Consider the following 26,689-nt stretch of genomic DNA (forward strand, 5'->3'; position numbering starts at 1 on the left):
CAGGTAAAGAGTTATCTTTAGGACACGGGTGGCGCTGTGGTCTAAACCACAGAGCCTAGGACTTGCCGATCAGAAGGTTGATGGTTCGAATCCCCACAATGGGGTGAGCTCCCATTGCTCCTGCCAACCTAGCAGTTCGAAAGCACGTCCAAGTGCAAGTAGGAAGGTAAATGGCGTTTCCATGCGCTGCTCTGGTGTGCCAGAAGTGGCTTAGTCATGCTGGCCACATGACCCGGAAGCTGTACGCCGGCTCCCTCGGCCAGTAAAGTGAGATGAGCGCCGCAACCCCAGAGCCGTCCGTGACTCGACCTAATTTGCCTATCTAAAGACTTATCTTTAGATAGGCAAATGTGATATTGTTTTGCTGCCAAAGCTTCCTGTGGGTGTTATGGGGGTTTGTTTTGTTCTGTTTTTTTGATATAGTTTATTTATTTTTATGTTTTAAATGTCTTGTAAATTGCTAGGAGACCTTCGGGTAACAAGTGTTTAACAAGTGCAATAGTAATAAAAAGGTTGGGTTTTTTTATTTAAAAAAAAGGTAAAGGACCTCTGGATTGTTAAGTCCAGTCAAAGGCGACTATGGGGTTGCGGCACTCATCTTGCTATCAGGCCGAGGGAGCTGGTGTTTGTCCACAGACAGCTTTCTCGGTCATGTGGCCAGCATGACTAAACCATGTCTGGCGCAACGGAACACTGTGACGAAAATCAGAGCACATGGAAATGCCATTTACCTTCCTTCCACAGTGGTACCTATTTGTCTACTTGCACTGGCGTGCTTTCGAATTGCTAGGTTGGCAGGAGCTGGACAGAGCAACAGGCACTCACCCCGTCACAGGGATTCGAACCGTCGAGCTTCTGATCATCAAGCCCAAGAGGCTCAGTGGTTTAGACCACAGCGCCGCCCGCTCCCCTTCAATAGTAATAATAATAACAAATAAAATGGATATATTATAATATTTTGGTACTATTTTCACAATTAACATTACTGGTTGGTTGGTTGGTTGGTTGGTTGGTTGGTTGGTTGGTTGGTTAGTTGGTTTTACAAGTGCAGTATATTATTAAGATTTGGTTTTTAGAGTTATTTTCTTGGTTGGTAATAACAGCAAAGTTAAACTTCACCTCCAGTTGCCACCCTGCAGTTGCAGAGCAGAACTAACAGGAAGAAAGGACACCAAGGTCCTGCCAAATTTCACCTGCAAATGCCTATCTTGGTGAGGAAAATCACTGTAAAGAGTGGGAGTGGTGGGTGGGAAAGGGAGGAGCTTTTGCAAGTGACTTTCTGTGAGTTGAATCATAGAATCATAGAATCATAGAGTTGGAAGAGACCACAAGGGCCATCGAGTCCAACCCCCTGCCAAGCAGGAAACACCATCAGAGCACTCCTGACATATGGTTGTCAAGCCTCTGCTTAAAGACCTCCAAAGAAGGAGACTCCACCACACTCCTTGGCAGCAAATTCCACTGTCGAACAGCTCTTACTGTCAGGAAGTTCTTCCTAATGTTTAGGTGGAATCTTCTTTCTTGTAGTTTGGAGCCATTGCTCCGTGTCCGCTTCTCTGGAGCAGCAGAAAACAACCTTTCTCCCTCCTCTATGTGACATCCTTTTATATATTTGAACATGGCTATCATATCACCCCTTAACCTCCTCTTCTCCAGGCTAAACATGCCCAGCTCCCTTAGCCGTTCCTCATAAGGCATCGTTTCCAGGCCTTTGACCATTTTGGTTGCCCTCCTCTGGACACGTTCCAGTTTGTCAGTGTCCTTCTTGAACTGTGGTGCCCAGAACTGGACACAGTACTCCAGCTGAGGTCTGACCAGAGCAGAATACAGTGGCACTATTACTTCCCTTGATCTAGATGCTATACTCCTATTGATGCAGCCCAGAATTGCATTGGCTTTTTTAGCTGCCGCGTCACACTGTTGGCTCATGTCAAGTTTGTGGTCAACCAAGACTCCTAGATCCTTTTCACATGTACTGCTCTCAAGCCAGGTGTCACCCATCTTGAATTTGTGCCTCTCATTTTTTTTGCCCAAGTGCAATACTTTACATTTCTCCCTGTTAAAATTCATCTTGTTTGTTTTGGCCCAGTTCTCTAATCTGTCAAGGTCGTTTTGAAGTGTGATCCTGTCCTCTGGGGTGTTAGCCACCCCTCCCAGTTTGGTGTCATCTGCAAATTTGATCAGGATGCCCTTGAGTCCATCATCCAAGTCGTTGATAAAGATGTTGAATAAGACCGAGCCCAAGACAGAAGGAAGAATTATACAAATAATAACCCACTTCTCGCCTGCTGATTCTCCCCTGCTTTCGCTCAAGTCCTGTATTACAGGAAAAGTGGGGAAATGTGGGATTGGTCTTCTGTGCAAGTTTTGGCAACTCACAGTCCCCGTCCTCCCCTTGCTGGTAGATTTGACCGCTCCCATCACTTACCACCCAATAAAATGGCCAAGAAACAAGAGGCCAAAATTAGCAAAAGCTTCAAGGCACAGGAAAGTTGTTGTGTTTTTTTAAAAACAACAACAGAGGGTTAAGGTAAGAAAAGGTAAAACTATAGAACAGCATGTGGCGGTGACCTGTAATTACTCTGGGGACAAATGTGGTGCCAATAAAAATAAGTGCTAATTGCAGCAGTGAATGCCAGGCATACTGCCAGTAGATGCTGTGGAGCTCTCAGGGAAATTCTGCTTGCACAAATGGCTGCTGAATAACTCCTGAGGCACTCTTGCCAAATTTCCATGATACTCTGGTCTTCAGATAAACATGTGCCAAGCAAAAAGGTGCCTTATTTCTCTGTTGTCGATTAAATCTGAATTAGTTCTTAAATGTGAAAAATCTACAGTGTGATCATGTCCCTTCTATATATTGTCCAGGGGTACATGCATGAGATGGATATCTAGCGCATAGGCTGGTGCATGTAATTTTGAGGAGCCTGGCCAATGCTTACAGCGGGTGACCATCAACATTCCCCTTAGTGAGAACCAGCAGCCCAGTGGCCCTAGATAGTCCTGAATCGTGCCATTCATATGCAGCAAGCGCACCAACTCTTAATAAATAACCTTTACCTATGAAGGGCTGTACAAAAGGGCACATTTTGCCAAAGGCCAATTGCCCACCAGAATGCTGCATTGACAAAAGAAAGATGGGAAAAACAACCCTGTACCTACTGGAGTTTTTAATGATAATATTTATTTTTAAGATTAATATGAATCATAATATCCAGCGGCTTAATAGAAGATCCAACATTGCAGTTCCCTCCCTAGTTTATGTTCCTATCCTTTCCATTCGCAGGCACAGGACCAATAAAACTCATGTTATGCAGAGACCACTACATGAAATGATATCTGGGGGGAAATGAAGAGGAACCCATTTCAGTTAGTCTTCACTAACACACTTGAAGAACAAGGGCCACAAAGTGCTTAAAAGTATTAGTCACGACCCGGTTGTTGGTTTTTTTAAAAAATGAGCCATCCATTTATTGACTGCCAAACAGGAAAGTTCTAGCCAGTTATGAATCCCAAGTACAGTAGCTGTTTTCCAAAGCCTAAGAATAATTTCCTTAGCTATTATAAAAGCTCTGCAGAGACAGGCTGCCTGTGAGTCAGACAGGGCCCATGCTATTGGTACATAACCTAAAATATCATAAGTAAACATACAGAACTATATTGATTGACATGCTGGGAAGGACACCCATCACAGGCCAATTCCAGAGCATAGGTGTTGAAGTTGCACCTCTAGTTTGCATCTGATTCTACAACATATGTCAGGTGAGAAGTGACTTATTCTCCTGTGGTTAATGTTTAGTTGAATTAGGCCTACCTCGTATACAACTCTTAAAGGTACAAGAGAGGTCACATGGGCTAGAAACTGCAGCACTATGTGCAACTCATCTTCAGTCACGTGATGTTTAGCAAAACTCAGACTACATTACTGCATTTCTTCTAAACATGCATATAAAAATTCCATTATGCTTTTTTATGTGGACATTTTTTTAAAAAAAATGAGATTGCTAATGTACAGAAATCAGGCTCCACTCCTGAAATCTAAACTGAACTTGAATAAATAAATTTTAAGTGTCACATTATATTTGATTATTTATTTTATAAAAGTATTTACATACCATTATATCATGAAGTATCAGGGCAGTATACAACATTAAAACACCGAACACCTTTAGAAACAATACAGATAATCATGAAACTGACTGGCTAATAAATAAATAAATAAATAACACAATTTAAACAGCTACAAAGGCCTGCCAGCATAAAAAGATCTCCCAAGAGTCGCCTGAAAGTCGAAAGTGCCTACTGAATCTCTGCTGGAAGAGTGTTCCATAGCATTGGACTGGAAACATTAAATTTCCAACTTCTAATTGAGGCAATTTGGGCCTCTGTAACACAGGGGGCAATTATTTATTATTTTTATTAAATCTGTATACCACCCTTCATCCGTAGATCTCAGGGTGGTTCTTGTATAAAAATGCAAGAGAAAAACACAAAATACATAATAAAGACAAGAACGAAACAGCAACAACCCAATTAACACCCCCTCCCCACAAATGGGACGCGGGTGGCGCTGCGGGTTAAACCACAGAGCCTATGACTTGCTGATCAGAAGGTCGGCAGTTCAAATCCCCGCGACGGGGTGAGCTCCTGTTGCTCGGTCCCTGCTCCTGCCAACCTAGCAGTTCGAAAGCACGTCAAAGTGCAAGTAGATAAATAGGTATCGCTCCGGCGGGAAGGTAAACGGCGTTTCCGTGCACTGGTCTGGTTCGCCAGAAGCTGCTTAGTCATGCTGTCCACATGAACCAGAAGCTCTACACTGGCTCCCTCGGCCAACAAAGCGAGATGAGCGCCGCAACCCCAGTCAGCCACGACTGGACCTAATGGTCAGGGGTCCCTTTACCTTTACCCCACTAATAGTGCTCTTCCAGATTATCTCAGTGATCGAGTTGGGAAATAAGGGCTCAGGTGGTCCTTAAGGTATCCTGCACCCAAGTTGTTTAGGGTTTTGGAAATGGACACAAGAACCTTAATCCTGTCCGGGTAGCATATGGCAGCCAGTGCGCAGCTGTTTTAGCAGAGGTACCACATGTTGTTGGCTTTCTGAGCCACTGCATTCTGCATCAGTTGGGAGCTTTTGGACCTATCCCAAGAGCAGCTCCACACAGAGTGCATTGTAGTAATCTAGGAACAAGGTTACTAATTCGTGGGCCACACTGTCCAAGTAGTCCCAGTCCAGACATGGCTGTAGGCTGACGTACCAGACTAAAGCGGTAGAAGGCACTCCTAACCACATAGGTCACTTGGGCATTTTTGTTGAGTTTCCAGGATCCCCCTCCTGCCCCCAAGGCTCGTACCTGTTTCTTTAGAGAGAGTGTATATGACTATATTTCAGTTTATAGCTCAGGGTAAAGAGCTTTCAACAAATGCTGAATCTAGGAATTTTTCATGCACAAGCCTCTTTGGAAAGTATCCTTCCATTAGTTTAAAGTCATTCCTTTTGCAAAGGATTGCTGTGGCATTTCTGTCACAGATCTTGCTGCATTGTTCTTGCAGGCTGAATGACTGCTTGCACAGCAATAATTAGAATTAGATTCCGTTTTTTGTGTGTAACATTTAATTTCAGTTAACAATCTCAGAAGAGTTTTATGTTTAACATGCATTCAGATTTTACTGTTATCTTATGAAGTCTAATGAGCCTAAAAGCAGAAAAGTCATGCCTGTCAGATGTTATTTCCTAGATAACTAACTCTCCTGCTCCCTCTGTGGCTTGTATAGGATCTGAGAAATACATGCTGTTAAGTTCTCAGTATTTATTTTTGCTTCTAAAACAATTACAGCTTGATCCTGTGCACGTTTATTGAAAACTAGGTCCCATTACATTAGTGGGTCTTACAGTGCAATCCTATACATGTTTACAAAGAAGTAAGCCCCCGTGGGTTAAATGAGGCTTAAAGTAAAAGGTAAAGGTACCCCTGCCCGTACGGGCCAGTCGTGTCCGACTCTAGGGTTGTGCGCCCATCTCACTTAAGAGGCCGGGGGCCAGCGCTGTCCGGAGACACTTCCAGGTCACACGGCTAGCGTGACGAAGCTGCTCTGGCAAGCCAGCACCAGCGCAGCACACGGAAACGCCATTTACCTTCCCACTATAAAGTGGTACCTATTTATCTACTTGCACTTAGGGGTGCTTTCGAATTGCTAAGTGGGCAGGAGCTGGGACCGAAAGACGGGAGCTCACCCCGCCGCGGGGATTAAATGAGGCTTAGGCCTCCTCAATATTCCCTTTTTATTGCGCATTCATGATTATGTGTGTTCATAATGCTATTGGGGCAGCACACGTGATCCTGCTTTCAATACTGTTTGTGCCTGCAAAAGTTTTGGGGCAGTCACACTACTTCATTTCCGATCAGTGCATATCCTGTACCTTCTTGCTGAAATCCTGTACCTTTTTTATCCCACAAATGTTCTGGTTTAATTTGGTCCCATTTTCATTGTTCTGTTGACCCTCTGAACAGCAATAACATGGCAGAAATGGGGAAGAATCGCAGAACAAACTAAAGCACAATAAACGCACAACTTATGCACCAATTATTGTGTCAAGAACGCGTTGCAGATTATGCCTGCAATAAAACGCTAGACATTTCCTATCCTTTATGGTACTTAAAAAGGAACGTGGGTGGCGCTGTTGGTTAAACCACAGAGCCTAGGACTTGCCGATCAAAAGGTTGGCGGTTCGAATCCCAGTGACAGGGTGAGCTCCCGTTGCTCGGTCCCTGCTCCTGCCAACCTAGCAGTTCGAAACACAACAAAGTGCAAGTAGATAAATAGGTACCGCTCTGGCAGGAAGGTAAATGGCGTTTCCGTGCTCTACTCTGGTTCGCCAGAAGCAGCTTAGTCATGCTGGCCACATGACCCGGAAGCTGTACGCCGGCTCCCTCGGCCAGTAAAGCGAAATGAGCGCCGCAACCCCAGAGTCGGTCACGACTGGACCTAATGGTCAGGGTTCCCTTTACCTTTATGGTACTTAAAACATCTGCTACTTGAGATGGGCTGCCTTACCATGGCCATATTTCCACAGAGCTCAACTGGGATTCTCAACAGCTCCCCACTTGCAATTCTCAACAGCTTGTATTCAGAGGAAACTGCCTCTGATACTGATGGTAGTTAAGGCTGGGCAATACCTGGTTTTCAACACTGTGGCATATCACTAGCTAAACATTGTGATATACCAATATATCACGATGTCTGAAATAAGGATGGAGCTATATAGAGGCATTGGCTGGCTTCACGGTTTTTCCTGCATGGTGATTTTTGCCCATGCCTGCTCTTGTGATTTGCTACCCACCGCATAAGGTAGGAGACAGCTGAGCCGTCAGAGTTAACAAGAGATGCAGGAATCGAGAGAAGCATTGGCTGGCTTCACAGTTTTTCCACATTGTGATTTTTGCATAGTGCGTGCGCGCGCACACACACACATCATGATCTGCGATATATTGTCAGGTCAAAAATTATGAAACCGATATCACAATATGGACTTCAAATCTGTTTCAGACGATATATCAATAATATCGCCCAGTCCTAATGACTGTACACAATCATTCCTGGTTCTCTTCTCTCACTGTAGAAGACATAAATGTTTGAGGCCATTATGACTCTAGCTTTTAGTGTCAGTTTAGTACTGGGGACACCCAAGTTCGTATCGCCATAAACCTAATTCTATGTAATCTGCTTCACAGGGTTGTCATGAGAATAAAAGTGGACTTGGGGAATAATCACAAAAAAACAGCAAGATAAAAATACAATAAATTCCAGCTTTTGTCACCCTCCTTTCTTTGATATTTGTCTAAAGAATAATGACTTTGCTGTGGCACCTAAATAACTGAATTGATTGCCCATATGATGCCCTGGTACACAGTTGGTGCTTAATTCACGGTAGGGGCCTCCATGTAATTATAGTATGAAAAGTACCTGGAGCACAGAATTTGAGATTTCCCAGAGTGCCTTGGTAATAAACAAAACACTGTGCACAGCTGAGCAGTATTAAGACACATGGTCTGTAAAAAGTCTTTGTGCCTGGCAACCTGAGAGACAAAGAATGTGTCAAGAGTAATCATACGCTCATTTCTCATAATCGTATGACTAGCCTCAATCTGAATATCAACAACATGATCTGCAGATTATGCACAGCTTGCCTTCAGCCTCTGGAAGTGCATATTTTTGAAATTTATGCCAATAAACTGTTTCAACAAACAGCAAGCAGCTTTTCTGATAACTCTTTTGCCACATGCAATATTTCCCCATACCAACTTTTGGATCAGCCTGGACAGCTAAACTTGCAAGGCTGGCTTTGAAAATATTTTTTGCTACTTGTTTTCAGTTTGTCAGTAACAATACATTCCATGTATGTATGTATGGATTGGCATGTAGGCACTAAAATATGTGTGTGTGATACACTTTTCAGGTAGTTTTCTTTTCATGTACCATTTAAGTTACTGTTCAATTTTGTCCCTGCTGACTTGGTGTTATTCTAAAATTAATCACCAACTTCGTTAGTATAAAAAACTATAATGCATATACAGTATTATAGTCTAATCTAATTAAACCTGCTTCACGTGTCCTGTATTCCACCTTAAGACTCTTAACAAAGTACATACTTAATTCGTTCCGGAGGTCCGTTCTTAACCTGAAACTGTTCTTAACCTGAAGCACCACTTTAGTTAATGGGGCCTCCTGCTGCTGCTGCCGCCACCGGAGCACGATTTCTGTTCTCTTCCTGAAGCAAAGTTCTTAACCCGAGGTACTATTTCTGGGTTAGTGGAGTCTGTAATCTGAAGCGTATGTAACCTGAAGCGTATGTAACCCGAAGTACCACTGTACAGGGCAGGACGTTACTTAAGACCACCTTATTATCCCTTGTACACCCAGTACATAGCTGCAACAGTGGCAGACTTTGGGCACTCAAATTACAGAAGCACTCTGTGTGATGCTAAAATTCAGTGCTCTCCCCCCCCCCCACTCCTCTTGAGCTCTGTTCTACAGCATTGATTTGGTGAGACTTTTAGGGTGGTTGCGCCACTGTAAAACCACATCTGGCTTCAGTCTGAGGGAGATTCTCTTCTGAAAGTTCCATAGATCTCAGAAATGCTGGTTTTGACCTATAAAGCCTTAAGTCTCTCAAGACCATAATAACTCAAGGACTGGTTCTCTCCATATCAACTGACCCAGACCCTATGATCAACTACCCTAGAAGGAGCGTTGATGTACTACTAACCCTCCTCTAACACCTCACTTGGTTGGAATGCTTATCTTTTAATGAGGATCTGAGAGTGAGCTGGGCTAGGTAAGGAGCAGATCTCACTTCCAGGGGTGCTGTGGTCTCTCTTTAGCTTTCTCAGAAGGCAACCAGAGCTGCTCTCCCAGTCCCTAAAATGCTTCTCCCCAGAAACAGCTCCACCAACTTTCAGTGGTGACCACTGGAATAGGTACCACGGAATAGGATGAGGATCTGGAGATAAGAGTGATGCTTTTTCAAACTGTTCTGTGGAGCCCAACAACAAAGGCTCCTCATGTGTTTAGCTGAGCACTCGACGGCTTGGAAAACTTCCTTAACTTGTGCTCATCAGGCTGACTCTTATGCTCATCAGTGGCAGCCATGGGGAAGTGCTATGTTCAGATGGGTTGGCATGGGGCCTAATAGACCAAGGTCATTGCCCCATGTTAACCTTGGAATATATCCCAGAACTCTCAGTCATGCGCAAGGATTCCATGGCAGACATTCAGGGGTTAGAAGTTGAAAAACTGGAAAGCAGAGTGAGACTTGAGCTCCAATCTGTCATCGGACAGAGTGCTGGATACTCTTCCACAAGTCTCACACATACATTTTGTTTCAACCTCATCTGCAAAACAGAATAATAATCCTGTGCACATATGTTTGGAGGCCTATCTCACTGATTTCAATAGGACTTGTGCCAGCAATGGGAAACTTGTAGACTTCTAGATGTTGCTGCACTGCAACCCCCATCATTCATAACCCTTGGCTGTGCTGGTTTGGGGCTGGAGTCCAAATACAGTGGTACGTCGGGTTAAGTATTTAATTCGTTCCGGAGGTCCGCTCTTAACCTGAAACTGTTCTTAACCTGAAGCATCACTTTAGCTAATTGGGCCTCCTGCTGCCGCCGCGCCGCTAGAGCACGATTTCTGTTCTTATCCTGAAGCAAAGTTCTTAACCTGAAACACTATTTCTGGGTTAACGGAGTCTGTAACCTGAAGCAGCAGCAAGAATACTCATTGCAAAGCATTGGAAGACACAAGACCTACCCACCTTGGAAGAATGGCAGATGCAAGTAATGGACTACATGGAATTGGCGGAAATGACCGGCAGAATCCGAGACCAGGGAGAAGAGTTGGTGGAAGAAGATTGGAAGAAATTTAAAGTCTATCTACAGAAACACTGTAAAATTATTGAATGTTAATGACGTTGGAATGAAACGAAATGGTTCTGGCATTAAGGCAAAATAAGAATATGCAAGAATAGATTGCTATCAGATGAAAATTTGAAGTTAGAATATGTGAGGATAAATAATCAAGGGTAAATTAAGAGGGGATGAATTTGCTGAACAAAATTTTTTTAATGGAATACAAAAAAGGGAGGTGTGAGGAAGTCATGAAAATAAGTAAATGAGTGGTAAGACATTAGAAAGAGGGATTTTTATTTATTTTTTATTTTCACGTTAAATTTTGGTTTTTGTATTTTCTTTGTGTGTTCTTTGTTTATTGTTCACTGTTTTGTAATCCTTTTTTTGTTAAAAACTTAATAAACATTATTTGCAAATACAGTGGTACCTCGTGTTAAGTATTTAATTCATTCCGGAGGTCCGTTCTTAACCTGAAACTGTTCTTAACCTGAAGCATCACTTTAGCTAATTGGGCCTCCTGCTGTCGCCGCGCCGCCGGAGCACGATTTCTGTTCTTATCCTGAAGCAAAGTTCTTAACCTGAAACACTATTTCTGGGTTAACAGAGTCTGTAACCTGAAGCGTATGTAACCTGAACCATATGTAGCCCGAGGTACCACTGTACATCTGGAGGGACTGATTTACACCTGAGTAAGTGAACATTTGGGTTAAATATAAAAAAGTGATCTATGGGTGGTATTCAACTCAGAGTAGACCTACTGAACATTATACTCATTCATTTCAACAGGTCTACTCTGAGTAAGACCTAGCTGATTATCACCCTTAGTTCTGCATTAGAAGCCCAAATTGAACATACCTTTCATTTGTGAGTAGAGCATGTCTTCAGATCGCTGCAGGATCAGAAACAGCAAGGGCTGAATTGGCTTCAGCAGAGGCAGTTCTGCTTTTATAATGGTTCAAGCTCCAAGCTGCAAACGAAGTGCTTCGCTGCTAGGGATCGGCTCTCATTCACATGAAGTGCTCCGAGGAGTGGGGTGCCTGCTTCCTTCTTAGGAAACAGGCCCTCGCTGCTATAGTGATTCAGTCACCCCACTGGAATGACTCTTAACAGTAGCCACAGGAAATGTGTGGTTATAGAACTAACTGAATTGGTTACAGTTAGTTCTGTAATACACTGGGACAGCAAACTCTTTTTGAGGTCTGTTACTGAAACTAAGCAGAAGCAAAACAGACAGTCTTCAGACCATTTTAATCATTCAAGGACACACATCTCAATGTTAGCACTTAAAGGAGGAATAGGGAGCCATTATGCTAGATCTAGGTATGAGGGACAGCATTGTGCTGGGTTCAGATAACCACCCACTGCTTCCACTTTGGGAACTTACCCTAGCCTGCCCAGTTGTTAACAGCTGAAACATGCTTGGTTCATCAAGACCACTACCTGTTTTGGATTAGTGTTTTTCAATGTGGAATTTTATCCTGCTGTTCCTATTATTTTGCTCTGTTATATATTTCTGCCCTGTGACGATATGGCAAAGGGTGCATTATCCATTTTATAGATTGTGCTCTAGCTGTTTCCTTTTTGTATGTTCCCTCCTTTCTCTCTAGGAACTTTTATCCTTCCCTTTCCAAAAAGCATTCCTGGTGCATTGCACGTTGCTTGGGATATTTTATTTTATTTTGAGCAAGTGATCTATAAATTAAAATGTATGTATATATTTATATGTTTATCTGCTCTCCTGCCACACTTTTAAGCAGTGTGCACACTGCTTGTCCGCACTAAACCACAGCTTGTTCTAAACTAAGCACCGGGCCAAAGTCTGAAAAGCTAATTCCACAAGCGAATCATGCAGTGATCTCATTGCAAATTAGCTATGTTCAGTTTCTTATTAAAGATCCTGGTTCAAATTCAGCCTTGGTTGTAAAGAGCGAAAATCTAATTGAAATCAAAGTTGTTTTGCCTTCTTGTGAGCATATTGCTATTTTCCCCAGGGCATTTTTAAATGCAAAATGCAATTGCATCACCATATCAGGCCTCGTCTGCTACACACTACTTATTTAAAATGTTTAAAATACAATTGCTTTGTGCCTCCATTGTCTCTAAATGCAATATATGAGCATCTAAATGCAACAGATATATATTTTTTCAGTCATTTGAAATAACCCAACAAACCTGTTGTTTTCCTTCTCTATAATTTTGCCCATCTAAGCTCCAAACATTAATCTTCCACCAGGCATGAAGAAAGTGTGGTTTACTTGCTTGCACAATTCAAATGGTTAGCAACTGAAAACGATGAGCAACAAGGGACCATGATAATATCTTAGCAAAACATGGTGCTGCTTTATATAGCAAAGTATTTTATAGCTGCTACAATGGGTTCCAGGGGGAAACATACTGGATGTGCTCTCACAAGGGAAGTGGGACACTTGAGACAGAAGCAACCATGTGTAGCGAAGACAAGATGATTTAATGGGATTTGCAAAGCCCTTGTTGGCGTCACAGCAGAAACTTTAAGAGTTCTCCAGATATCAGTCAAAATCTATCCTCCAGTGGATTTTAAGCTCACATAATTGACATGATATATGTGAGTTGCTGAGAGATCTAGTGGGGAGGAGTTGGGGAGGAGAGGGTTAATGTAGCCAAAAAGGCTGCAAGAAATAGTAGCAAAGATGCGAGATGCATTTTTTTATTGGGGATGAAGCCAGTGGATGCATTCTGAATGGCTGGGAAATAACAAGAAGGTCCTGGAGCAGAGCATGCTAGTGATTTTGAAATATATATTCCATGAAATTTACATACCGTTTGACTGTAGAAAAAAAAAACCTCAGTGTGGTTTACAAAAGGGATAAGACAATAAAATTATCACTTGTAGAGGCTGGGATGGAGCTGACCTGCATATTTGTGGTGAGGATGGCACCAACAGGTATGGACCTGCCTACTCCATGTGCCTGCTTCTTGGGAGAAGAGTGATGACAAACCTAGACAGCATCTTAAAAAGCAGAGACATCACCTTGCCGACAAAGGTCTGTATGGTTAAAGCTATGGTTTTCCCAGTAGTGATGTATGGAAGTGAGAGCTGAACCATCAAGAAGGCTGATCGCCGAAGAACTGATGCTTTTTAACTATGGTGCTGGAGGAGACTCCTGAGAGTCTCATGGACTGCAAGAACATCAAACCTATCCATTCTTAAGGGAATCAGCCCTGAGTGCTCACTGGAAGGACCGATCCTGAAGCTGAGGCTCCACTACTTTGGCCACCTCATGAGAAGAGAAGACTCCCTGGAAAAGACCCTGATGTTGGGAAAGATGGAGGGCATAAGGAGAAAGGGACGACAGAGGACAAGATGGTTGGACAGTGTTCTCGAAGCTACTAACATGAGTTTGACCAAACTGCAGGAGGCAGTGGAAGACAGGAGTGCCTGGCATGCTCTGGTCCAACAGCAACTCCATGTGTTTACAGAACACATGGAGAAACACTTGTGAAAAGCCCTATAACAGTTCACAGTATGCTAGGCATGTTTACCTGGAAAGAGTCTGTGGAGTTCCATCCCAATAAGTGTGCTGACCCACCCATTGGAATGACCAGAACAACCTATATAATGTCCCAATATATGAAGATTGGGCTACAATGCAGCCAAAGTTAGGAGTTGTAGTCTCATTTGTTTTGATGAGATTGATTTTAAGGACATGTTTTACTTTCTGTCAAAATCACTGGGATATAAAATGTTGAATCTACAATTTAGTTCTAAGCAAACTGGTTCATGAACCCGTAGCCTAATTTTTGGTACTCTTAACTTGCCAGCATGTCACACCAGGTCACAGACATTACTAGTAATGAGATAGCTACAGATCTGGGGGATTAACTAATTAATCAGGAAACTGTGACTGACAAGGAGAGCCTCTAGCACCAAATATAAATTGGCTTGTTTTCCTATTCTCTTTTTAAAAATAAATACCCACAGCACATTGTGAAGTGCCCTCTTTTTGTTTACAATGTAGAAAACTAATGGTGTGAATGTATAATACTACACAGTGAATGTTATGCCTAATGCAGAGTTATGCAAAATTAGGTAGCAGATAATATTAAGATTTCAGAGCCACACTAGAAGAATAAAGTGTTTCAAATGACTATATTTTGAGCGACAAGAGGAATCAGAGTTTTGTGGTTGAAGCAGAGAAGGAAGTTAGACATATCTAATGATGGAACAATGTTCTTGTGACCCTGTGCAAAGGACTTATGACCAACATTATTGCTGTTTTAAAAAACCCCTCAGTATTTTAGCTGCACAGCAGTTCCTTCTGCATTGCCAAAGTCTTGAAAAGCTAACTTAATGGATAAAGAATAAGGAGAAAGGGGGAGGAATGTTAAAATTTAGTTATGTGTTTTGGTTTTGGTTTGTTTTTTAAAGCATAGCAAAGATCTTGTTTTTGGAGTAATGAATTGGATTAAAATTAATGGAGAGTTAAGAAAAAGAATGTAAATCAACTGCATGCAGAGTTCTTGAAATATGGGTTAGGTTTTGTTATGAATTCTTACTGTATACTCGTGTAAATTCGTATAAGTAAAATCAAATTCATATCTACATAGATACGTAAATAAAATAGAACACATAGAAACGTAAATAAAAGCATCACAAAAAAGAGGAAGCAAATTTGCATAGTCGTGTGTGTGTGTGTGTGTGTGTGTGTGTGTGTGGACTTTATTTAAATTTTACACAGGAAAAGCCAAGCCAATTAATTTCCCATCCAAATGACACCAAATAAAACTTTTAAATCACTCCAAATCAGTAGTTTGTCTTCAATTACTTTTCACCTAATTAATTTCAAACTCAGATACTGCTTTAAAATGTAATCAATTCCTCTTCAGTTAATTACTACCATCCATCAATTATAATTACCCCCCACAAGTTAAATTCAAAATAATATAGATAGATGATAGATAGATAGATAGATAGATAGATAGATAGATAGATAGATAGATAGATAGATACAGATAGTGTAAAATTCCATTGGCAGGCAAGAGTTTACTACTAGATAAGGTGCCCAGCGGTAATCTGACTCCACGTTGACTTAATAAGCAAGCCATCAGCTCACGGCTGAGATTTAGAGGTATAAGAAATCTTCCCTTTAAATCTAGGTCTTTCAAGGGGTATACGTATTTAGAAAGTTGTTTGTTTTTCTGCCATGTTATGGATACAGACTCTTTGAAGACAAAGCTCTCAACTCTGATAGTGTATATGACTTGATAACGTTTATGGACAAATAACTGCTCACTTGTTCATCTCTCTAATCGTTCTGCTTACTTCAAATCTAATTTCATGCATAGAAACAAAGATGCTTCTTTTAGATTAATTACTTCTTTTGGCACACTAGCGCACACTACATTTTTCAGTATTAATGGAGTCATCTAAATACGAAGGTTTGGATAGGCTTCTGTAACATTACAGAATAATGTTATTCTGGCATAACATAAATTAGTTATCATCTGCTTCCCACTATATTTTACAGAGTAGCTATCAGGCAAAATGTTTCATGTAGGAACAGACAACCTAAGCTCACTGTCAAAATGTATGATGCTTTAAAATTCAACAGCAAAGACCTTGCAGAAGTCAGATCACTCGTTCTCTGATAACATATTAAAGATCAACGATGTATTAAGAATGTAAACTTAAAAGTACGACAGATTCTTCACTGTGCCTTTGGTTTACTAGAAGTCTATGGGAAACTAAAAGTTTTGGAAGAAGCTGCAGTGTCTCTCCCTGGACAGTGCCCCTAAATAAGAAAAATAAAAAGTTAAGGCTGCAATCCTAGGCATGCTTAAGTTCCATTTAAGACAGTGTTCCATTAAGTTTCATTAACGACAACCTTACATCCAAATGAACATGTATAGGATCCAGGTACATATATCCATGTTGTAAGTAATTGTTCTTGTTTGTGGCAGTGAATGTTATCGCCTGCTTTTTATAACCAGTAACAACTTTGACCCCCCACAAAAAGGTCAACAACCTACTGAGATGCAGGTGGCACTGTGGTCTAAACCCCTGAGCCCTTGGGCTTGCCGATCAGAAGGTCGGCGGTTTGAATCCCCACGACAAGGTGAGCTCCTGTTGCTTGGTCCCAGCTCCTGCCAACCTAACGGTTCAAAAGCATGGCAGTGCAAGTAGATAAATAGGTACCACTCTGGCAGGAAGGTAAACGGCATTTCTATGTACTGCTCTGGTTCACCAGAAGTGGCTTAGTCATGCTGGCCACCTCACCCGGAAAAACTGTCTGCAGACAAACGCCGGCTCCCTCAGCCTGTAAAGCGAGATGAGCACCGCAACTCCAGAGTCATCTGGGACTGTACTTAACTGTCAGGGGTCCTTTACCTTTACAGTGTACTACTGGTAAGACCTAGGTTCAAATGCCAACTCTGCCATGAACTCGTAATCTGGGGAACCGGGTTCGCTTACCGGCTCCTCCTCTTGCAGCTGCTGGGTGACCTTGGGCTAGTCACACTTCTTTGAAGTATCTCAGCCCCACTCACCTCACAGAGTGTTTGTTGTGGGGGAGGAAGGGAAAGGAGAATGTTAGCTGCTTTGAGACTCCTTTGGGTAGTGATAAAGCGGGATATCAAATCCAAACTCTTCTCCTTCTTCTCCTTCTTCTTCTTCACTGGGTAATCTTGGGCCAGTCCCCATCTCTCAAATGCAACCCACCTCTCAGAATTATTATGTGCATAAAACGATTTGGTCGTAGCAGAGGTATAAATGTAGTTAATAAATAGCTTGAATGTTAAGAGTTGAGATCAACATGCTTCAGCTAAGCTAAAATTATATCTTAACAAAATTATGTTCTTCCTGTTTGGAAGGGGAAGAGAGATGGCACAGAACAGATGGCACCTAGCAGATGCTTAATATCCGATCAATTTCTGTGTATTTTTGTATTCCATCCTTGTATCTGTACAGTTTTAGTAGCTTGTTTTCCTTCTTTAAAAAACAACTGCATATGAGTGGCAAGGTATAGATTTTAAGAGCTTTCTCCAGACAGTTGTACTAACTTTCTTTGGATTCATAGCTGATGCTGTTTACCTGATGGTTCTACTTCATAAATATGTCTTAAGGTTACGCTAAGGAGCTGAATTTTTGTTCATCAGCTAAAATGTGATTTTGGGGAGCATGGCTGCCTCTTGAATGAAGGAGGCCAAGGGCAGGGAAGCCCTGCAAGACCTAGCAATGGTAGCTGTCACATTGCCACCATGTCATCATATGATGAACCAGGTCCAGCCAAGAGAAGAAGTCATGTGGACAGACTTTTGGCCTCAGCAGGAAGGACCCAGCATTGCTAGAACTGATCTGCAAGGTTATATAGTCAAACTTTATGCAAATCTGTTGTCTTCTTTTCAGGTTACGTATTTTCTCATATTTTTTTGGCAATGCATAAAGGGTGGGAAACCAGTGGACCTCCAGATGTTTTGGGACTCTCATCAGCCTCACCCAGCATGACCAATGGTCAAGAATGACTGAAGTTGTAGTGCATCAAAATCTGAAGGACCAGATGTTCTACCAACATAAGTGGTCACCCTATTCTCTCTCCCACTACCACCTGATAATTTGGCCTAGTCACTGTTTGGCTGGAAACCCTCTTAGGAACCCTGTGTGTCACCTTGAGCCTCCTGGAGGGAATGTGGGATATAAACAAAATGAGTAAATAAATGCCAGCAAACACTTACTAATAAACCATCTGTACTTTCCAACACAAACGCAAGTGGATAGTAGAAGGACTTTAATTACAGTAAACATTCCACACCCCTTTTCCACAAGCTGAAGCGCAGAAGCCTGCAAAACAGGTTTCCCTCTCTTGCTGAGCTCTAGATGTTTATATGGGGAAAGGCTGCAAAAAGGTGGGCGAAATAGAAGACCTATAATGACATACAGCATGAATTGGCATTAAAGGAAGGGGAGAGAGAGGCTGCAAGCAGAACAAGCTTTCTGAAGAAAGCTGACCAAGTCATATCAGATTTACAATAAAACCAACAATCATCTTCATCACACAAGGGAGGTGTTCTCAGTGATGGGCTACCCAGTGTACTAAAACTGCCATCTTTGCAACAGAAGTGCAAAGGTAAACAGAAGTTTTCAGAGGCAGAGGTGCACTAAAATGGAATGTCCCTTCTTTGAAAATATACTGAGGCATGCTGACACATGGTCTTATCAGTCTTATCAGGCTGGCAGACCCATGTGTGGTTAAACTGTCCGTTGCACAGGCGGGCGTAGGAAAGGCCTACTTCCTCAATTTAAAAGATGCATACATCTTTCAAATCAGGGTTCCGCTAGGTGTAATGATTTAATGACCTGCCTGTTTCATGCAAAACTCAGATTTGGGAGAAATCTGAGAGACATACACACTGCAATTAAATTCGCAGCTATTTGGGAGCAAGCCCCATTGAACCAAGTTGCTTCTGAATAACTATATTTATTAGTCAACACTAATCAGGTAGAATTCCTACCTCTTGTGCTGCTATTAGGCTTAGGAAAAGGCTTAATAAAAGGGAAGGTTTAACACTTTCCACTTCCTGCAATACATATAAAAGTTTCTATGAGCCTTGGGAAGGCTGCTCAAGAAAGTACACAGCCCTGTAATCTGCTGGGTACAATTAAACATGATTAGCATGTGGATTATGCAATGGCTGTTTCAAGTGGCTGCTCTTTATTAGTAGACTCTTAAAGAATTATTGCACCATGGTTGTGACTATGTTCTTAAGCAATGGTAGGAGGAGACAATTTCAGAATAAGAACATAAGTAAAGCCCAACTAAATAAGATGAAGTGTACAGCATTCTATTTCCTAGTGACTCTGATCAATGTGCCCGGGCCTTAGTTCAGTGGTATAGCTGCTATCCTGAAATAGTGGTATAGAATACAGAAGATGCTACACGAGCTGTAGTCGTATCTGGATCAGGATAATTTTTGGCCACTGTAGTCCATGCACTGGTAACCTTGAGACTAGATTGCTGCAATGCACTATAGGTAGAGCTGCCTTTGAGATGGGTCCAAAAGCTCCAACTCATGCAGAATGTAGTGGATGGACTGTTGATGGAGGCAGACAGCCAACAGAATATGGTCCGTCTGCAAAAACATCTACTCTGGCTGCCAATATCTTACTGGGCCAGGCTCAAGAGTCTTTTGTAGATTTACAAAGCCATGCAAAACTGGAGTTGAGGATGCCTTAGGGACCATCTGAGCCCTTATATCCCAACCTGATCAGGGAGATTATCAGGAGGGCTGTTAGTTATCTCCCATGTTATAGAGACCTGATTTGCCTCAACTGGAAGTTGGGCATTTGGTGTCATTGGCCCCATGCTGCAGAACACTCTCCCAGCAAAAATTTTGACTTTCAGGAATTATTTGAAGAGTTTTTTTATGCTAACAGCCTATGAAGTTTTTTTGTGAGTTGCCAGTCATTGCTTTTAAAGGCATTTACACTGCACTTCAGCCACATGACTTCAGTCTACAGACAAACACCGGCTACCTTGGCCTGAAAGCTGAGATGAGCGCCACACCCCATAGTCGACTTTGACTGGACTTAACCATCCAGGGGTTCTTAACCTACACGGCTTTACCCCACCTGCAAGAGGGCTGTATATATACTTTTATAAACACATAAAGAAATAAATAGCAACAGCAGACGCACAACAAGTTTTACTGGCCAAAATGATCACTTCCACACTAATCGTTCACCCTTCCTTATTGTTCATTTGATATAACCAGTAATATAAGCTATAGGTTATATTACTTAGACTTAGATTGTGATGGACAATGTGACCCAAAATACCATCTTAAGTTTTTGCTGCTAGGTGAAAGACCGGTACATGGAGGATAAAAGGTCAGAGAGGAGAAGAGGGCTCTGTTAGCAGGTTCCAACTCACCAAATTAAAATTAATGCACTTGACAGAGTCTTGTTTAATGCCAGACACACCTTTCTGAATGCAAAAATCCATGTCTCCCTGAGGCGGTCTGCTCCATTTTGAGATAAGCTATTTTGACAGTGGAATGGTACAACCTTAAATATGGTAAACTGGTACAGACTGTAAAAATCTGCACATGATCATATATTATTATTATTATTATTATTATTATTATTATTATTATTACAGTATTATTATCAGCCTTAACTTTTCTTTATCCTTTTCGGCCAGCAGTCTAACCAGGCAATTTCTTTCTGCACACCACTGCAACATATTTACCAGATGTCAACACAATCTAGTTCCAGTGTTTCCAACCTAATTTATGTTTCACTCCTAACACACGAAAGCTCATACCAAGAACTGACTTAGTTGGTCTTTAAGGTGCTACTGGAAGGAATTTGTTTTGTTTTGTCCTAACACAACGTTATTTTCCTACCTAGATGGTAGAAAGTGCCTTATCTCAGCAAGAAGCATGTGCCCACATTTGGCGAAAATCTTGGTTGCAAGGCCAGGCGAGACCTTTGCAAAAGTGGAATCATTTGCCAGAACAACTGCATCCTAAAATATACCAGTTATTCATATATATTGCTTCACATTCTTCAAACAACAACCTCTCCTCCTGCCATCACCACCTCTGAGTTCCCCCATATCCAAGAGATTTGCAGTGGAGACAGTATCCCAATTAAAACATGTGAAAAAAATGCGTGACTTTCCTCTGAGAAAGTATGTTGGAGGCATGCAACATGGGCAGTGTTTGTTGTTATTATCATTTGTTTACATAGCAGATATAAATGTGGTCCAGCAAATAAAAAAAATTGTTGCTCTCAAGCATCTTGCGGATTATACAGTACAAAATGCAATGACCTCAGCATGCTTTATAATTACCTTGAAACCCGTACGTAAGCCCCAGACCACAATGAACCAGCTGAGATTTTCTAGCTGGTCTGGTGAACATCCAGTCCTTTGCCTTGGACACAGGCATCACTTTACCATTACTGTTATGGAAATTTAAGGGCAGAACAGTTTATGGCTGATTACATAAAACAAGACACCTAGGGATAAATGAGAGATGGGCCACTCCATCAAGGGATGGTCTCAATTTTACTCAGGACGGAGAGAATCCAGCCCACCTTGTTTAAAGCAGGGCTGGGGAACCGTCTTTCCTGTGACAAGCGATTGACCCCCAGAGCAGACGGTAAGCAGAGCCAGAATTGGGCTGAGTTTGCAGCACTGAAGAATTCTGCAGCAATTATTTACCCTTGTGTAAAGAAACTTTCCCCTCTCTCTTCCCCTTGCCTGTGCCTTCCCCATATCTGCCTTGAAGGGTTGGGGGAACCCCCTAAGACAGATTTAGGGGACACATGGGGGGGAGGAGAGGACCCCATTGTGCAAATAGAAATCTGATGGAATGTTCAAAAACTTTTGATACTGTACAATCCTCTCTCTCTCTCCATCCTAAGCTATTTTGCTGCCCAAGGAAAAGATGGGTCCCCTCTCCATTACCCATACAGAATCCCGCTGGAGTGGAAGTTGAATCTTAGTTTCTCATTGGGATGGCACAGGAGGGCAAGGGTATCACTAACCCCACTGGCTATGTTCTACCCTCCCTGTTGGAGCCAGGATGCGTCATAATACGATGTGCTGAAAAATCGAAAGTGGGGAAAGTGGGCACCTGGTGAATTTCGAACACTGGTGTGGTGGTGTGATGGCCTGGGACTCGGGCTTGGACTCAGAACCAGAGGAGTCGCAGTCCGCATCGGATCCTTTGCCTCAGGCGGCATCTGAACCAAGTCTGGGCCCTGATTCTGAAGAGCCCCAGTCTGCACAGGTTCCCCTGCAATAAGCACCAGCTGGGCTGAGTCAAGGGCCTGAGCCTGCCCTGGCTCCAGATACGGGGATTACCTCATTGCCTTCAGCTGGGCCATCGCTTACAGCTGCTCCACTACCGGGTGGGTCAGGAGAGGGTGAGGTGGCCTCTGGGTCTAGTAACCCACTGACATCTCCTGAGCTGCAGAGACTGAGGTCTGAGATAAGGAGAGACCTGAGTACTCACAGGAGGAGTGCTCACCTTCAGGTGAGACAGGGAGGTGAGTCAGCAGGGGATCAGGACTGGCTGTTACCCCGACAAAGATAAAAGGCTGTCGGACCCCGCCCCAGGTTGCGGGAGCAACATTGCTGTTTGTCAGAACCTGCCTGAGAGACCCTGTGCCTGACCTTGCCTGGTTATCTGCCTCGTGTCCTGCCTTGGCCCTGTCGGACTGACTCCTCGTGGAACACTTGGATTCAGGACTGGACCTGGACTTTGTTACTCAAGTTACCCCTGGGACCAGCACAGGTGATATGGGAAATGCAATGAACTGGACCGTGTCCTGAGGGGCAAACAGATATGCCTATAGGGCTGTATTTGGCTCCCAGGAATGAGTTTCCCCTCCCCTGCATAAAGCCCTAGGGTCCACACCAATTGTTTATGCAAACAGCCTGAGGCCAGTGGGTCTCCCTGCATCCTGTGGCATCCAAGTTCTGGGTTCTGGAACCAAGCTAGCCAGCCCAAACCCTGACTCCTTGCTGCTGATGCAACTCTGTCATAGCACCATTATGTCTTGAAATAGGATCTTGGTCCCTCAAACCACCAGCACACCTGGATATTCCACAATTGCTGCTGCCAACCCAGCACATGGTCTCCTTATGATGCCACCCACGTGTGTCGTATCATAAAGCCATATGGCAGCTGGAACTGTGGCGCTGGCAGTTACTGGGAAGAGGGAGGCACACAGATGGGTATCCCTGTGAGCATCTATATGCTTCACTGCCTTGCAAATTAAGCCAATCTAGGGCCAATCTGTTGGCAGCACATATGGTACTTGGGGAAGCTGCAGTATGGAATCCTTCAGGTTACTTTTTTATAATTATTTTTTTAAAAAACACACATTTTTCTAACAACCGAAAAACTAAAAAAAGGAACTCTGGGCTGGTTATCTCGTGTAGAAAAACACTAAGTGTGAAAAAAGCAGCAGCTGGGAACTCCGCAAGGCAGTAATCAAGCAGGAACTGCGGAGAACCCCCTGCTGACTGAGCGACAAGAAGCCCAGGCTAGAATGGGAACTGTCAAAACACACAGAGAGAAAAAGCCATTCGGAAAGCAGCCCAGGCAGGGAATCAGGGAGGGTGATGAGTGCAATGGCTGGAGCTTCAAAAGAAAAATGGGAAGCGCCATGGAGGTTCTGCAGAAGAAGATGGGAGGAGATGGTAAATGCGGGGGGGGGGTAGTTAAGAACAACTTCTGCTAATGCTTTATGGCAAGGATGGAGAACTTTAGACAGTAGGGGACAAATATAGTTCCTGGGCTCTCTATCAGGCCCCATGGACTCTCCCCAGGACACACCCCTTCCCCAGCCACTCCAGGTCACCTTGGCAGTCATGGTTTGCACCCTTCTTGAGTGTTTTGGATATGTGTCCTTGACTCTTGACAATGCCCCTTGCTTCCCAGGTTAGAGGATATGTGCAAGTGTGTGCAGAAACATGCCTACTGCATAGAGGTGTCATCCACTATTTCTGCTCCATTCACTCCTGCACGTGGCTTCCAGAAAAAGTGCCAGGAAGGAAATGGGACCCTTGGGCTGAAACAGGATCCCTACTCCTGCTCTAAGGGAATGGATGTTAGGTTTGGGGAAACAGTGGTGGCTTAAAGGTTGTCACAGGAAGCTTCCTTATGCTTGACAGATTAGTTGACCACCTAGTCCAGTATCGTACACTCTGACTGGCAGCATAACTCCAGGGTCTCGGACAGGAAGTTTTTCACGTATCCTACTCCAATTTGTTGGCATCCATCTATCTCAGGAGACAATGGAGGCGTGTGCCTTTTGGGGTGCAGTCAAACTGTTAAAAGGTTGCAGCACCTGCTGTGGTTGTAGAGGTCAATAAGGGAGAGACATGTTTTGTTGCAGCTGGGGCAGATGAAGGCATCTGGTGCAAGTGCACCATGGTGTTTCTCTTCTCTTTGAGCTCCTCCCAGCTGTCATGCCTCCTCTGGCCACTGCACAATGTGTCTGTCTCCAGGTCCTGCAGTCACCCGCAGTCACACAGCAGGGTTGATGTTGTCAGTCTGCAAGTCATATTTGCATACATCTTTGTAGTGCAGAGTTGGTCTACCAACAGGCCTGTTGCCTGAAACTAGCATGTCCTTGGGAATCCTGCCATCTTCCATTCTGTGGGCATGATCAACTCAGAATAGACATCGCTGATACAAAAGTGCAAATATGTTGGGAACGTGGGCTTGGGAGAAGACATCTTTGTTTGAGACTCTGTCCTGCCATGTGATGTCCAAAATCTTGCTAATGTAGCACATGTGGAAAGTGTTGAGGCATTGCTCCTGACAGTTGTAAGTTGCCCACGACTCACTTCCATAAAGCAATGTGGTCAACATGCAAGTCTGGTAGACCTTCATCTTGGTACTGGACATTAACATCACATTCTCCCATACCTTGTTGGAGAAGCGAGCTATTGCCATACCTGCCTTTCCAATACTGTACATTTCTCCAGCACAGCATCAATGGAGAGGTTGCTGGTTATGGTGGAACCCAGGTAGGCAAAGTGTGTGGTCATCAGTGCTGAAGCTTGGAGTGCTGAAGACCTCCTGACCTACAATGTTGGCCTTTGTCTTTATAACTGAGGATTGAACCAAAGACATTTTGCATGCAAAGTGTCTTCTGTCACTGAGCTCTCATCATTGTAATTTCTCACAACCAGTAACGTCCTCAGCACAGTGATCATTTGAATAACCACAGTGCTTTTTTCTGGGGGGACGCATACCCCTAAACATTTTGTGAATCTAAATTTGGTCTCATTGAGGGGCAGTATTTCAATATGAGTAGGAAAATGAGAGTATCCCTAAACATTATTAATTTTTTTTAGAAAAAAAGCACTGTGAATAATAAAAAAAGAAAGCCTAAGAATGATTTACACTCACATAACCTTCTTCATCTACTGAGAAGCTGCCATTGTAACTTGCAGAGAACATATTCCAGCACCTTGTTCCATCCTGACAACTGCCCCATAGTGTCAATGGGCCACAGTAACTTGCTTCCCTGTTATTGCAAGAAATCTTACATTGCAGACAGAGGCTATAAATATGCATTGAGGCAATTTAAATCCCACATGGCAGCAGCCTAATTTATCATTTCACAGTATCTGATTGTAGGTCAGGTTTTCACCTCACCCATAATTGTGCAGGGTCATGTCTGTAGATTCTGTCGCAGATATGAATATAATAAAACACCTGTCTGACCTTGGAGGAGGTCATAATCACTGGCAGAAAGAAAGAAAGAAAGAAAGAAAGATAATAAAAAGGAAGTTAGAATAAGAAAACAAGGTTGAAACTGGGCAATCGTAAGATTATGACTCCATTAATGAGGAAACATTAATGCGTTTTGTTAGCTAGGTTGCTCCCGCAATGAATAAAATGACAAAGAATCACAGCTAGCATGCAGCAGGGGGCAGCAGCATACTAAATATGAACTGGAGATTTGATAACGAACTAAAGAAGTGACCATGTACATTTCCACCCTCGCTCTCTTTTGCAATTTATGTATTCTGCTGCTGGCTATCTTGTTTTGCTTTGATACCTCCAATCCCAGAAGGAGACAGGGAGGGAGCATGACAAAGATGGGGGTACTTTTTCACTTTTTATCTTTCCTCACCACTCCCACCGGAACAACCATCTCTGTGCAAGTTATCACTTGATCAGGAACGGCAGGCCTTAAATTCACAGAACCATAAAACTGCATCTAGTCATCTAGGGTCATCTAGTCCAGCCACCTGCAAATACAGTAAACTGGCACATCTGAATGGGACTCTGAGTGCAGATGTGGGCTCTGCAAACTGTATTACTGTTAGTGGTGTTGTACTTGGATGCATGCCCCAATCTGCTTTCTAACTGGGATGGAGACACACTTAGAAAGCATGTCAAATTTGCACTGTGCCAGAAGCCGGGCAGCACAGATAGCGACCACTTCTGCACTTAGAAGCACGTCAGCTGGAGTCTTTAAACTATGAAAAAGCATCCCTGCACATAATTAAAAGATTTCAAGTAGAGGAAACTTCAGCTCAGAAAATGAACTCAAGAATTCCTTCCCGTAAACCCCTAAGAGAGGGGGACGTGGGTGGCGCTGTGGTCTAAACCACAGAGCCTAGGGCTTGCCGATCGGAAGGTCGGCAGTTCGAATCCCTGTGACGGAGTGAGCTCCTGTTGTTTGGTCCCTGCTCCTGCCCACCTAGCAGTTCAAAAGCACGTCAAAGGTGAAGTAGATAAATAGGTACTGCTCCGGCGAGAAGGTA

The 26,689-nt window shown here is 43.1% G+C and overlaps 1 protein-coding gene across 5 annotated transcripts in view; it reads right to left on the reverse strand.

Moving 5' to 3' along the window:
- Positions 1-26,689, reverse strand: part of OXR1 (oxidation resistance 1) — a 198,270-nt gene that overhangs the window by 54,622 nt on the left and 116,959 nt on the right. The window contains exon 1 of one of the 5 annotated variants that reach the window (XM_081874131.1): positions 11,268-11,304. The exons of the other annotated variants lie outside the window; for them this stretch is intronic. Within the exon in view, the coding sequence (XP_081730257.1) occupies positions 11,268-11,289 (22 nt within the window). The 5' untranslated portion in view covers positions 11,290-11,304. Of the gene's footprint in view, positions 1-11,267; positions 11,305-26,689 lie in introns of those variants that run through there. 5 annotated transcript variants of the gene reach the window in all.

This window comes from Podarcis erhardii (assembly GCF_964252035.2).
Source record: "Podarcis erhardii genome assembly, chromosome: 8".
NCBI classification, from domain to species: domain Eukaryota; kingdom Metazoa; phylum Chordata; class Lepidosauria; order Squamata; family Lacertidae; genus Podarcis; species Podarcis erhardii.